Raw genomic sequence first — 13,883 nt, 5'->3', positions numbered from 1 at the left:
CAGCGGGACGGCCCCGCGACCGGAGCCCGCCGGGGGCACCGAGGGGAGGGACGGCACGGCGGCGGAGGGCGGCGGCTGATGACGGCGGCTGAGGGCGCCGGAACACCGCGCGGGATGGGGCGGAGCGCGGGAAGACGGGAGCGGGGATGGACAGCGAGGTGCAGAGGGATGGCCGCATCCTGGATCTGATCGACGACGCGTGGAGGGAGGATAAGCTGCCGTACGAGGACGTGGCCATCCCGCTGGTAGGTGTGGATCGTCGGGGCGAGCTGCAGCGGTACTGCTGGGCCGCCATTCTGTGTCGCCGTGGGCAGCCCAGGTTTTGCCAAGCTCCTGCTCGGAGGGGGTCCCTCGGAGGGGGGGAAGGAGCGGCCTTCAAAATGCATAACGCGCAGCCATACCTGCCAGGGTTTGGAGCAGCGGCTTTGCAGAACTGTAGCTCGCAGATAGGAGTACCCAAGCCCTCCTTTGTTAGGATAATAGAGCTCTTTTAGGGCAGGCTGAGTATCGCAAGCTGACGTTTCCCACCAGCCTGTGCCCGGCTCGAGAAGCAGTACTGTTTCATTTTGGCAGCCTCAAAGCAGGAGGCCTCATCAGGCAACAGTAGAAAGAAAGGTCCAGTTGTGGATGTGCAGATCCCCGGTGATGGGGCTGGCTCTGATCACACGGAGAGACCTGTTCTCTAGAGGGATTTTATTGAGCTCGTACTGAGATTTCCAGAGATGCTCAACTCAGAATTCGTGCCCAGTGTCTTCTGGAGTAATGCGCTCTGTGACTGCACCACGCAGCAACACAGGGAATAACAGTGTCAGGGAGTGACATGAAATCACATTTCAGCTCTGCTTCCTCCTTCCTGCGTGCAGAGCAGCTTGGTGTTGCACTTGGTGGGGGTTTCTGACATCTCCTGTTGTCACAGCACTGCCACGCCGCAGCTCTGCACGTAGGAAGAGGAAGGATTTCTCACCTGCCATAGGAAAGTGGCATGTTACAAAGCCAGCTGTCTTCATACAGCTCCACTAAATGCAATATCTGTATTCCAGGCAGTGACAAAGAAACACAAAATCCAAACAGGCGGTGGAATAATTGCACCATGCTATTATTTACTTATTTTGCATTTTCTATACATTCTCCTTCACTGCGTGTGCAGTCTGAGTACATAGCAAGGCCCCGGGGCCCTGCAAAGCCAATTTACCTTTCAGATGAAGCATCATCACCATATGAAAAGAACATTGTTCCTCACTGCGCTTAGTAATATTTTAACAGAATCAGTATGTATGATACGTATTGTTCAGATGCCCCCTCCGGTCTCATTTGTGGATTTTTGTATTTATTCACATCAAGTCTTAGTCACCTGCTCCTCTCAGGGAGCTTATTATGCACGGAGTGCATTGTACCTTTTCTTGTTCTCAGAATGAGCTTCCTGAACCAGAGCAAGACAATGGAGGGACCACGGAGTCCGTGAAAGAGCAAGAAATGAAGTGGACAGATTTGTCTCTCCAGTATCTCCATGAAAACGTCCCCCCCACGGGAAACTAGTGAACCCGGGGCGTTTCGTGCCGAGGGTGCATGAATGTGAAAGTTGCTTTTTGTCTGACCATCTCTGTCTAAGGAGGAAACAAAGATCCTGAAGAGGGCTTGGATTCAAACCGACAGTGACCAAACAGTGTGACGTGGTTTGAATCACCAAGGCTGTCTGGTACCCCGGAGCTGATATCAGGATGCCTCTCCTTACCTATGTAACATTATTTTATATCACCCTCTGTTAACTAACAAGCTGTTGCCAATTCTGTTCTGAAATGTTTTCTGCGTGTGATAAAAAGTGTAGTTTTCACTGCCTGGAGTTGTTCTTGCATTTGAAAACTCGGGATGGGGTCACAGAATAATAGTAGGGGTTGGAAAGGACCTCCAGAGATCATGGAGTCCAACCCCCTGCCAAAGCAGCTCCCAGCCCAGGTTGCACAGCTCGGCGTCCAGGAGGGCCTTGAACGTCTCCAGAGAAGGAGACCCCACCACCTCTGTGTGCAGCTCCAGTGCTCCGTCACTGCACTTTCACATTCTTTTCACACTCTTTATCCTCCAAAATTAACAAAACCCAGCATTGGCCCATGAGTGCCATGTGGAGCACTGAGCTGCAGGAGGATGCTCTGAGGTGCTTGAGAAAAAGCTGCATGTGGCTGGGGGTGCCCCTGCCTGAGGAGGTAGCAGTGCCTGCACCAAGCCAGCAGTGCACTTGTCTGAACAAGGAGGAGCTGCAGGCAGCCAGCGGGCTCTTAAGGATGAACCCAAGCTTAATATGTACAGTACAGACCAAAGGAACAGCTATGCTGCTGGGAACTAATAGTTCAGCTCCTTGCTGCATCTCACCAGGGGCAAAAGAGAGCTTGGGCTTAATGAGGTATTTCTGATCCACCCCATGTTCCCTCTCCCTGCAAAGAAAACACTAGAAGCTGCGTGGTGGCTTTGTCTATGTAACAGTCGTCTCCACTCTCTCTTCCCTCCCCCCTCTCACTCCATCACAAACTCCATCCCCATTGTGCCAATTTTGCCACAAGACTCCAGCTCTAGTTTCAGGCTTCCTTTCCCAGCCCTGACAGTTGCCTCTGCATCTGCCATCTTCTTACTGTCCAGCAGGGTAAAAAAAAAAGTCTTTTCTTTCTTAAATTGGAGCTGGATTCACAATGTTCCTGCAAAGCTACAAGAAAACATGGTGGGGATGCCAGATGTACGAGTGCTAGCCAAGACAGCAGTATGTATTGAGTTGAACTGGGATCTTGCTTTTATCGGGGCCAGTGCTGCCCATCCACACCCTGCCTGAGGCTGCAGGACCTCACAGGTTAGAAGGGATGCTGGGTTTCCACCTGCTGGAGACAGGCAGAGCGTGGGAGAGCCAGAGGAACATGGATGGGAGTGTCCCAGTGCTGCTGATGCAGGGTCCTGGGAAGCTGAGTGCTGGCCCTGCCCAGATGCCTATCAGCTTCGCAGTGACAAAGGCAGTTTTCTGCCTTTGGACATTCTTTGCAGTAGGCAAACTAATTTCAACACAGGTAGTGTCGAAAACTGCTGCTTACAGAGTGATACTGAACCATTTCTGTCTTTGATTAGTCACACCCCAAGGCAAACTCTATTTAAAACAAGGGATCGTGCTACAGTAAGAGGTGCCCCACCTTCTGAGAAAGAAGTGCTAGTTGTATAACCTCAGACTGGTCTTCATTTTGTGGCTGGCAACTTCCTCCTTTCACCACACCTACATCACTGGCAGAGAAGGAGAGCAAACTGCTGTCAGAGACAGCGAGTACACGCCAGGGGAACGGCATTTTCTACCTGCAGAAGTTCCATGTGGGAGCCCACATGCTGAGGCTGTGTGTCACGTTCTTCTGCCTTTGGTATGGGGTGAAAACAGGTAGGAAATGAACTGCTTTGAGGTTTTTTGTTTGATATAATGCTTCCTCTGCTTTGCGGAAACATAAAGGTATTTGCCCTCTGCATCGATGTGTTACTGTGTAGGGTTTTTAGCTAGCATTGGTTGCTCTGGCAAAGCAAACTGTCTTGGTTTCAGGAACTGAAGAGATCTACGTATAAAGCCAGAAGACATTTGTATTATCTATTCCTCACTTTGCAAGCATTTCTCTTACATAAGTACTACCTGTCGACACTGAAAATGTCACCTGAAATCTTCAGAGAAGAATGATTTCCTTTCAGCAGCATGCTACATGACAGCTACAAAGGATGAATTTGCACTTATGAACGCTCAGCTTCACTCGATATCCTCGTGTCCCCATCCAGAACCAACCTGCTTAACAACCAAGGAATGTGCTGCCTTCTGTTAGCTATGCAGGAACATCAAAGCAGATCGCTTTGGCCTCTGCTGGAGTGCTGAGCCACGAGAGCACCTTGCCTGGCAAAGCAGTGTTTGCCATCCTGAGCTTATCGGGAGGGAAGGCAGGATACCCAGCTGCCCTCGTGTGTCAGCTCCTGTAACATGCAGCACGGAGCCAGGCCATGCAGGGAGAAGCTGGCAGGCTTTCCCCCACTATCAGCACTCATCTGATCTCGTTCATGAAAACAGAAGGAATTTAACAGACTCGGTGAGGACAGAACCATGCTTTTCAAATACTTCCTGTCTTAGGGATTAGCAAATCCCCATCAGCTCCTTAATAGCTCTTCTATGGCAGAAGGTTTGGGCTGCTCCAGTGCCGACCAAGTGCTCCCTAGGGCAAGTCACAGCACGGCATGGAGGTAAGAGACAAATTATGCAATCGGAGCAGCCTTGCACCGTGTAGAAGTAATTCAGGTCCAGCACTTCTGCCTGCACCACTATAGCCTCTGAGATCTCCAGATGTAGAACTCTAGCTGCTGCTGCACCGTGGAAAGCAAATGGACCAAGAAAGGGGCACCAAAGGTCACTTCTGCTCGAGAAACAGGGCCCAGAGGGACGTTATCCTGGGAGATGGGAGCGTTCGGAGGCAGAACACCCTCAGCTCAAAGCCACTGACTTCAACTGTTAGCTGGCCCCAGCTGAGGGTCCATTCCCCATGGCTCCCATTCCACTATTCATATTCTACCATAGGATTTCCACAGGAAGGACTCCGTGGATCTCAAATGTGAAAATTTATTTCTGAATTTATGGTAGTAATTTAAAATATCCAGTTGGAGTTAACTGCAGAATCCCCTTCGCCTATTAACTTTTATTTCTGGAGCTCCTGGGGTTTCTGCAAAGTAATTAGCAGAACTATGGCAACTGAGCAGATTATTTTATGTGCTGGGCACACAGCATTTATATTACTCTCAAGCTTCTGATTTCCATAGGAGAAAAAAGCGTGGAAGTTTATTGTGGGAACTGTGAGAGATTCATCATTTAGAAATTAAAATGCACAGAGTACTGGACACCTGCTAGAGCACTGCAGCCTTAAAGCTGCAGGTTTCCCAAACCTCTTCCACCGACAGCACGATCCTTTTGAGCTGCAAAAATCCTCTAGCAACTGCAGAGCTTGTAATTACTGCAGCCCAGGGTGCGTGCAAGAGAGGTGCCCTCTCCCACAAGGTTATTCAATAAAAATGAGGAGATGTGGGGGAATGGGGCTGAGAAAGGCTACAAGACCTGGGAGGGCCTTCGTAAGCACTCTGCCTGGAGAGTTATTCCTTTTCCTAGCAGTGCCCTGCTGGAGCTTGCATGGGGCTGTGAAGGCTCAGCCGGTGGTCTGCTGGAAAAGCAGAGAACAAAGACAGGCTTTCAAATGGCAGAGATTGTCGTGAAAAGCAGCACTTACAGAAAATTCGGGAGCTTTCCAGCTGTGTATAAAGCATTATCAGTGCCACGTCTCATTCAGACAAAGGGTGTCCCATTTCAGTGTCTGAAATAGCAGGCTGTATCTGCAAATACAAATGAAGCACTGAGCTGTCCCCCACAGCAGCAAGATCCCGCTGGACACAGAGAGAGCTCTCCAACCTAAAACTTGTCCAGGGCATCTGGGTGCACTGTCCACCTTACACAGCAATCAGCATAGCTGCCATTCTGTAGGACCTTCTTCACCCTCGTGAGGTTTCTGGAGAGCCCATGCCACCTCCTAAGACAGCAAGAAAAACTAAGATACCGAGCAGCTCCAGCCATAGACACGACGGCGAGGAAAGGAGCAGCTCAGGCAGCTCCCAGCACACACTCTGTGCCTGGGCAGGGCTGGCAGGTAGAAAAGGCCAAGGGAAATGTTTGGGTGCTAACCTCAGCAACGCCACGCTGTGCTCGTTTCAGATCCCGGGGAGACATGTCCTGCTTTCACCGTGCTCAGCTTCAGCAGCGCCTTGATAGGGACCGACCTGGAAGTGAAGCTGCTGCTGTACACCAGACAGAACGAAGAGTGCGCCGAAGAGCTGAGTTCAACGGCCTCCAAGTACCTAGATCTGACCAAGAAAACCACCTTCATCATCCACGGGTACCGGCCCACGGGCTCTGCCCCGATCTGGATCCCTGAACTGGCACATCTCCTGCTTTCTGCAGAGGACATGAACATCATCGTTGTGGACTGGAACCGGGGGGCAGCTACTGTCATCTACAGCAACGCCTCCAGAAACGGCAGGAGAGTGGCTGAGATTCTGAAGAAATTTGTGGATGAAATGTTGGTAAGTGGAACCGTTCACGCTATGACAGAGTTATTAACGCACCATATGCAAGGGGCACGAAGGAAGTGCTTAAAAACAGCAGCATGTCTGGGAAAAGAAACTCCTCTTAGGGAACACATTCATTTTTTGGAAGTGTAGCTACGCTGCGCTGCCAAACTCTGTTACTTGGATTTGGTACGATGGCATTTTGCTGTGATATTCAGTTCACTTAGCATTTCTGGATATTTGTTTTCCCATCCACTGAAGCTCTATTTCCACCTTCTGGATTTCCAGTGTCAGCTTAAAGAGTCACTGGGCCACTGGATCTTTGTGTCTGCTTATGCCTTGAAGGGGGCCTAGGAATACTTGTTCCTGCCCAACCTGCGCCCAGATGGAATGAAACACACCACTGGAAAACACAGAAAAAGCAGAGAGATGCATTTACATTCCTCCTCCTGACTTTTTTACGCCCCTTTAGCATGCCTAACACCTGTGGCCATGGTTATATCTTTAAACCTCAGATGAACGGCGCGTCGCTCGCCTCCATTCACATGATAGGAGTAAGCCTGGGAGCACACATCTCTGGCTTCGTGGGACAGATGTTTGATGGCCAGCTGGGAAGGATCACAGGTAGCCTTCCTGCTAGCAGCCCTTTTGCTTCCAGGGCGCACTGTGAGCTGAGTGTTGGGGTGATGCCACACGCACGGTTTTGTGTTGCAGGCCTGGACCCAGCGGGCCCTCTGTACAGAGGAAAGCCCCCCAGTGAGAGGTTGGACCCTACTGATGCACAGTTCGTTGATGTCATCCACTCGGACACCGATGGTACGTGGTGATGTCTCCTCTTTAGGAGACATCCTGCTGGGAGCACAGGTTCAGGCTGGGTATTAGGCTCAGGATGGCTCCAGAGGGAAAATTTATTCTCAGAAAGAGCAGTGAGGAATTGGCACAGCTGCCCAGGGAGGTGGTGGGGTCACCATCCCTGGCAGTGTTCAAAGGAAGTGGAGATGTGACAGTGAGGGATGTGGTCAGTGGGCAGGGTGGGGTGGACTGATGGTTGGACCTGATGATTCTGTGATTCCTAGGCAAGCAGGAGCAGTGCTAGGATGATGCTGCTTTGGTACCCTGCAAGCCTCCGACGGGGTTGCTCAGCACGAAGCTCACTGCCTCCATCCCACTTCTGTTGGGTTAAACCATCCTATATGGCAAACCCAGCACCTCTCTCAGCCCTCTCTCCTCTCCCAGACAGTGCACAGCATGTCACAAAACCTTCCTGCAGGGCCAGCAGCATGCCACAAGTTCTCCACTCTGCTCCCCTCAGCTCCCCCTACTCACCTCACTGCTGCCTTTTGCCGTTGCCAACAATTTGGACCTCAGCAGCACAGAAACACCCACTGTTTCACAGCCCTCTTCCTTTCCTGCAGGCAAAAAAAAAAAAAAAAAGGCAAATTTTGCACTGTCTCACATGCACAGACTTATTGTAGGCACTGATAAATGTCCTCGCTGGGTCTCAGTTTGGCCCGATGCACAAACAGGTGAATGACTTTAATGCACAAGCAGGCATCCTAGGTCTGAATAATTATTACATTCTCCAGCTGGTTTCTTCTGGTTCCTTCCTTGCCATTTTAATATTCCCTCCCTGGCTATCTTCCCTTTGCAGGACTGGGTTATGCAGATGCCCTTGGCCACATTGACTTCTACCCCAACGGTGGCACCGATCAGCCAGGCTGCCCGCCAACAGTGTTTGCTGGTAACTCATTCTCAAATAACACACACACACACACACTGACAAAACATTTTCAATCAGAGAACAAGAGGAAGTCAGCGAAACATCATCATGGCTAGAAAACATACAGAAAAGCTGTAAGAGCAATTGGGGTGGGCTGGCGGGCAATGATGTCCGGGTCGGGGCTGGTACAGGTGTACATGGGATGAATTTTCCATGCAAAAACTCATCAAGCAAATTTGTGTCCTCGTTATGTGGCTATGTTTAGAAAAGGCAGTTGGTTTTCTTTACCTCGGGGAGTAGTGATGGCAAGAATCTGCTCCGAAAGCAGGTTTGAGGTGAAGGCAGTGTGGTCTGTTAGATGGATGTGGCCACAGACGGTGCTGTTTTCTTGCAGCACGAGCATTGCTAATGAAATATTTCTTCTCTGTGTATGGTTAAGGGTTGAAGTACTTTAAATGTGACCACCAGAGGTCTGTTTACCTGTTCATGGCATCCCTGAAGAAGAGCTGCAATATCACGACGTACCCGTGTGAGTCGTACAGGAGCTACAGGAAGGGCAAATGTACCAGCTGTGAAAGCTTCCAGCCCATGCCATGCCCCGTCCTGGGTAAGGGCTGGGGGAGCACAGAGGGATCTCCCCGTGCTTTGCACAAACACACTGCATCATGACCTGCAACAAAAACCCACAAGTATGGGATGCAGGGTGGGAAAGGACAAAACAAGAAGTGGGATCTTTATCTGACTTGGAATGATAGTATCACAGAACAGCTCGGGTTGGAAGGGACCTTAAAGACCAGCTGGTTCCAGCCCCATGCCACACCAGCTCAGCTACCCAGGCCCCATCCAACCCGGCCCTGAGCACCTCCAGCAATGGGGCAGCCACACTTCTCCGGGCAGCTGAGCAGAGACACGCTGTTTCTTCCACATTTGCCAGTTGAATTGCTGCTATACCTGCTCGGTCACCCTCTGTTTCATTTTCCAACTGTTGTCTACAGGCTATTACGCCCACGAGTGGAAAAGCCACTTGACACAGCAGAGCCACGCAGTGACAAACATGTATTTTGACACAGCAGATGAGGAGCCGTTCTGCCGTAAGTGACAAAGGTTCCTGAAACAATGTCCCTTTGTGCATGGCCTCCTTCAGCACAGATGGTCAGCAGCTGTCAGCATCGTACCCAGCACTTCAGGAACAAAGCCAGGGGTGGGCAGCAAGCACCAGGGCACCAGTGGCAGGGTGTGACCGTGCCCTCTCTTGCTTGCAGTTTACCACTACTTTGTGGATATCATTACGTGGAACAAGGGCACCAGGAGAGGCACGCTCAGCGTGGTGCTCGTTGACAGCAGCGGCAGGAAGGCAGAATCCAAAGTTAACCAGTAAGTCCCACCGACCTGGTGACGCACCACTCAGCACAACCGGAGCTGGGAAGGAAGCAAGACCTCCTCCTCCCATTTTTTCTGACCCTTGATACTGTACACGTGCTAGGTGACCTCCTGGAGGTCTGTCCTGGGCCTCCAGGAGAGCAGGGCGAACCCCAGCTCTCCCCTTCCTTGTGCCCAGCACAGCAGGGATGAATACGTAACACCCAAATCAATTCATTCTGCTTGGGGAGGCAAAAAAAAAACCGACTAGCATTCATCTGGATGCGCAGTTTCCCACTGATATAAACACGCTTCAGCACATGGAGTCCTGCCCAACCAGTTCCCCCTGCATGCTCTCCCAGCCCTATATGCCCACGTTGGAACAACCCATGTATGGCTCCAGCTTGCACAACACGTGGCAGCCCACACACGGCCTATTTACCACAGGCAGGTGAGAACACATCCTGCCCATCACACCTCCCAGAGCCCCCAGACGAGGGCTGTGCGTGAGTGCCACAGCTCAGTTCCTTGATTCAGCTCACAGCCACGTTCCTCGCCGTTGCGAGCAGCTCTGCACCAGCCACCATCACTCAGAGTGGCTGAAGGGGTTCACAATGCAGATCTAAAAGTGCACCCACTCACTGAAAACCGGAGTCTGATCACAAACCCTCCTCCCCCAGCACCGAGCCTAACACTGCGCTGACACAGGCCTCGCTGACACTGCCCTGCTTTGTCCCTAGCGAAGCAGTGGCCTTCCAGCAGTACCAGCACACCAGTTTGCTCGTTGGATTCAAGCAGGATTTTGAAAACGTACGAAGGATTTCCGTGACGTTTTCCACGGGGTCCGTCGTCGGCCCCAAATTCAAACTCAGGATCCTCCGGATGAGGCTGCAGTCGCTCACAAACCCGGGGAGGTAAGTGCTGCACAAAGTGCAAACTGGGCAGAGGTGGGGGAGCGTCCCACACCCCGAAGTCAGTGAGATTGTCTGGGGGAGTTATGTTTATTTCACGTTCAGAGCATATTCTGCCTCACACACGTGCACATACGCGCGCAGAGCCCTGAGATCAAGGCGAAGCGCTTCTGGATAAAAGCCGGGCGTTCGGCTGTCCCTGTGACCACTGTGGGGGTTGGAAGGGAGCCGTAGAGATCACAGAGTCCAACCCCGTGCCAGAGCAGCTCCAGGCGGCTCTGCGATGTGACCAGAGGAGACCCACCACCGCTCTGCGCAGCTCCAGTGCTCCATCGCTGCGCCGTGCCGAGGTTCCCACGCACACTGCCGTTCCTATGCCTCCGTTTGCGGACATTTCCCTATCGCCACGCGCAGCAGAGAAGCGCTGAGCACCGGCACCACACGCACCCTAACAGCATCTCCCCGCGGCCCCACCCTCACACCCCCACCCCCGCGCCCAACCCCGGACCCACCGGCTCCGCAACCCGGCGCTCAGCGCGGGCCCGTGCTCTGCCGCAGGCCGCCGCTGTGCCGGTACGACGTGGTGCTGACGGACGAGGCGGAGCTCGGCTTCAGACCCATCCCGTGCGCTGAGGGCGGCTGAGGGCGCCGCGCCGCGCTCAATACAGACGTGTGCAAGCCGCAGAGGTCGCAGTGCGCATGCGTGCGGGGCGGCGATGTGGCGGCCGCTGTGCGGGCTGCTGCTCGTCTTCGCGGGCTCCACGGCCGCGCTGTGGCTGCTGTGGTCGGGCGCGGGGCAGGCGGGCAGGTGGGCGCGGGGATGCGGCGGGGAGGGGGGAGCCGGGAGCGGCGTGGCGAGCCGCGCTGTGCGTGTGTCCCCCCCGCAGGGCGCCGCGCTTCCCGGCGGACCTGGCCGAGCTGCGGGAGCTGGCCGAGGCGCTGCGGGACTACGAGCGGCGGCACCGCGGGGCGGCCCTGGCCCTGTTCTGCGCGGCGTATCTCTACAAGCAGAGCTTCGCCATCCCCGGCTCCAGCCTGCTGGTAGGGCCGCGCTGCGGGGCCGCCGTGCGGGGCTCCCGGCTCCGCGTCCCGGCTGCCGGCACGGCGTTTCCCCGCAGAACGTTCTCGCCGGAGCGCTGTTCGGGCCGTGGGTCGGGCTGGGGCTGTGCTCGGCCCTGACGTCGCTGGGAGCCGCCTGCTGCTACCTGCTGTCCCAGGCTTTCGGGAAGGGCTTGGTGGTGCGGTATTTTCCTGAGAAGGTGGCTCTGCTGCAGGGGAAGGTAACGTGCCGGGGGTGGGGGTAGAGCCGCAGGGGTGGCACGGAAGGTCAGGCTCCCACCTGCGTGTGCTTGGCACCCTCCGGCACTTCGGAGCTGCACGGGGGAAGGTACGACGCTCCTCCCTCCCTGGAGCTGCTCAGGGCCGGGCTGGATGGGGCCCTGGGCAGCCTGAGCCGTGGGGAGGCAGCCAGCCCCTGGATCGAGTGACCTTTAGGTCCCTGCCCTGCTGTTCCTGCTAACTAACACATAACCAGGAGCGTTTCTCTTGGCAGGTCGAAGAGAACAGGAGCTGCTTGTTTTTCTTCCTGTTGTTCCTGAGGCTGTTCCCCATGACACCGAACTGGTTTCTGAATCTCTCAGCCCCCATCTTGAACATCCCCATGTCCCAGTTCTTCTTCTCCGTTCTCATCGGTGAGGGCTGGGGACGCTGTCAGAGGGGATGTGGTGGCACTGCTGAGGAGGACCTCAGCACCGAGCCCTGGGCTAGGGAAGGCCGAGCAGCAGGGCTGAGCTGGGACTGCCCCACTTCACTGCCCACATTCACAGTCCTCCTCTCGTAAATGTGGGTGCAGCAGCAGCACAGCAGTTTTGCATCACACCCTTCTCTTTCTGTTACAAACACAGACACACATCTGACCTCGGGTGCAGATCCATTTGGGCTAATTTGGCTTTCTTGCATGGAGGTGAAGGGGATGCTAACTGGCTTCTTTTTTTTTTTTTGCTCTGATTCTCCCAGGTCTTACACCCTATAACTTCATCTGCGTACAGACAGGAGCCATTCTGTCTCAGATCAACTCTCTGGATGCCATTTTCTCTTGGGACACGCTGCTCAAACTGCTTCTAATGGCTATGGCAGCGTTGATACCAGGGACTCTGATCAAGAAATACAGCAAGAAGCACTTAAAGCTGGATGAAGACAAGCATGCTCCGTTACTCAATGGCAAGAAGAGCATGTGATGGCTCAGATGACCCAGGTGTTGGGGGACTGCCTCTCCAGAGCTGCGGGTTTCTGTTTCTGGGGGTTGTATTCTGCATGCTCTATGTCCTTGTGGGCCATGGACAATTGCAGCTTTTACTGTTCTCCTCATCTAAGAGGAGGTGTACCATTCTCCTCTTTAATGAATGTTTTATTGCGCGTGGATCTGCACTGTAATAGAAGGAAACTTGGTGAACACCTGAGGTAGTAAATGGCCTGTGTCCTTTAAGTCAAGCCTGCATCTTCGCTGTGCCAGCGAGCATTGCCAGCCTCTTGCAGATGGATTAGCAACTGGCAGAGAAAAGCAGGAGTATTGGCATCTCTGGAAGAAGGTGAGCTGTCCCTCCTGGCCAAGCACCGTGCTCCTGTGGTCTCTCTGCCAGCCCAAGCCTCATGCTTCTCTAGAGGCCTGTGCTTCTCTACAGGTCCAGCTCGGTGCTGTGGTGCTCCAGGAGGAGAGGCAACTCAGGCTGGTCCCAGCACCATGACTGTTGTGGCAGCCAGCAGCTGCCTGCTCACAGAGAGGCAGTGCTAACACTCAGCTGTGCCAGCAGAAGCCTTGGCTTTTTTTCACTGCCTTTCTAAGAGCAGCATTTCCCGCTTCTCAGGCTGTGCTCCTTCCTCACCCAGCCTCCTCCCCACCCGTACCTATTCAGTATTTCTGGCATAAAATGGAAAGCAGTACTGCTTCTGCGCCGTTAGGTACAGAGGTACAAGTAGCAAGATGAAAGACAAAAAGAAGTCATGTTTCAGAGTCACTAGTCTGTCCCTGTACCTTCCACAGAGGTTCCCCACATTCAGAAGACTCTGTGCCTGTTGCTGTGCTGTTGTGCACATCCCACAGTGAAAACATCCAGGTTTTGAGGACAGCCAGGAGGTGTCTCTGTGAATCAGGTATTACAGGGAGCTGCTCCTTCCCACCACAGCAGCTGGGGCTGGAAGCCACCAGGACAGCAAAGGGCAAAGTTCTCAGGATTCAACTACTCAGCTCACAGCAAAGCAGCGTGCCACAAGTAAAGGTCGCTGCCCCGGGGACACCTGGGTGCTGAAAGTCTACTTGTGTCCCATCACGCCTGGTACTCAGAGCTCCAGGTAGTTCCAGCTCAGCTGGGGTTAGAGACAAGCAACTTAAACTGCTTGCTAACGTCTTGTTAATTATTGAAAGCCTGTGACTTCATCCCAAAGCGTATCGCAACCCATTCCCAGATAGCAGACCAGCCTGGAAAACATTGAAGTACACTGGCTTTTTATTCCATGCATTGTTTGCTTTGATAGTCATTCTTGTTTCCATCACTGTACACTGTTCAATACAAAAAAATCAAGTTTGTATCAGGAATCCGCAGAGCAGGGAGGAGAGAGATGAACACTACTGGACAGGGCCAAGATGAAATGCTTACTTAACACGACAGTGGGGAAGGCAACATTCAGCTCTGGGAGAAAATCTAGGCTAGTGTTCAGGAGCTGTCAGCAGCCACGAGAAGTGGGCTCAGGGAAGTCGGGATGCTGGAAAGGGAACACACTCTGTCCTGCAAACACGG

The 13,883-nt window shown here is 53.3% G+C and overlaps 3 protein-coding genes across 3 annotated transcripts; all 3 read left to right on the top strand.

Annotated features, from left to right (window-relative positions):
• The first annotated feature begins 117 nt into the window (after window positions 1-117).
• On the top strand, window positions 118-1,599 carry ANAPC13 (anaphase promoting complex subunit 13). The gene is made up of 2 exons (XM_065748215.1): window positions 118-245; window positions 1,411-1,599. The coding sequence occupies exons 1-2, from the start codon at window positions 147-149 to the stop codon at window positions 1,534-1,536; spliced, it is 225 nt and encodes a 74-aa protein (XP_065604287.1). The 5' UTR covers window positions 118-146; the 3' UTR covers window positions 1,537-1,599.
• A 1,614-nt stretch (window positions 1,600-3,213) lies between these two features.
• LIPH (lipase H) lies at window positions 3,214-10,803 on the top strand. Its single transcript, XM_065748203.1, has 10 exons — window positions 3,214-3,400; window positions 5,747-6,114; window positions 6,615-6,723; window positions 6,814-6,915; window positions 7,751-7,840; window positions 8,259-8,426; window positions 8,815-8,910; window positions 9,082-9,193; window positions 9,919-10,092; window positions 10,648-10,803. Exons 1-10 carry the CDS (start codon window positions 3,349-3,351, stop codon window positions 10,730-10,732), a joined length of 1,356 nt encoding a protein of 451 aa, XP_065604275.1. The 5' UTR covers window positions 3,214-3,348; the 3' UTR covers window positions 10,733-10,803.
• On the top strand, window positions 10,791-12,541 carry TMEM41A (transmembrane protein 41A). The gene is made up of 5 exons (XM_065748211.1): window positions 10,791-10,897; window positions 10,977-11,130; window positions 11,208-11,369; window positions 11,642-11,780; window positions 12,106-12,541. The coding sequence occupies exons 1-5, from the start codon at window positions 10,806-10,808 to the stop codon at window positions 12,324-12,326; spliced, it is 768 nt and encodes a 255-aa protein (XP_065604283.1). The 5' UTR covers window positions 10,791-10,805; the 3' UTR covers window positions 12,327-12,541.
• The last annotated feature ends 1,342 nt before the right edge of the window (window positions 12,542-13,883 follow it).

The sequence above is a fragment of the Cyrtonyx montezumae genome, unplaced genomic scaffold, assembly GCF_038088225.1.
Source record: "Cyrtonyx montezumae isolate F1298 unplaced genomic scaffold, pur_monq_1.0 scaffold_5, whole genome shotgun sequence".
NCBI classification, from domain to species: domain Eukaryota; kingdom Metazoa; phylum Chordata; class Aves; order Galliformes; family Odontophoridae; genus Cyrtonyx; species Cyrtonyx montezumae.
The sequence above is the reverse complement of the archived record's forward strand: the minus strand, read 5'-3'. Positions and strand labels throughout refer to the sequence as shown.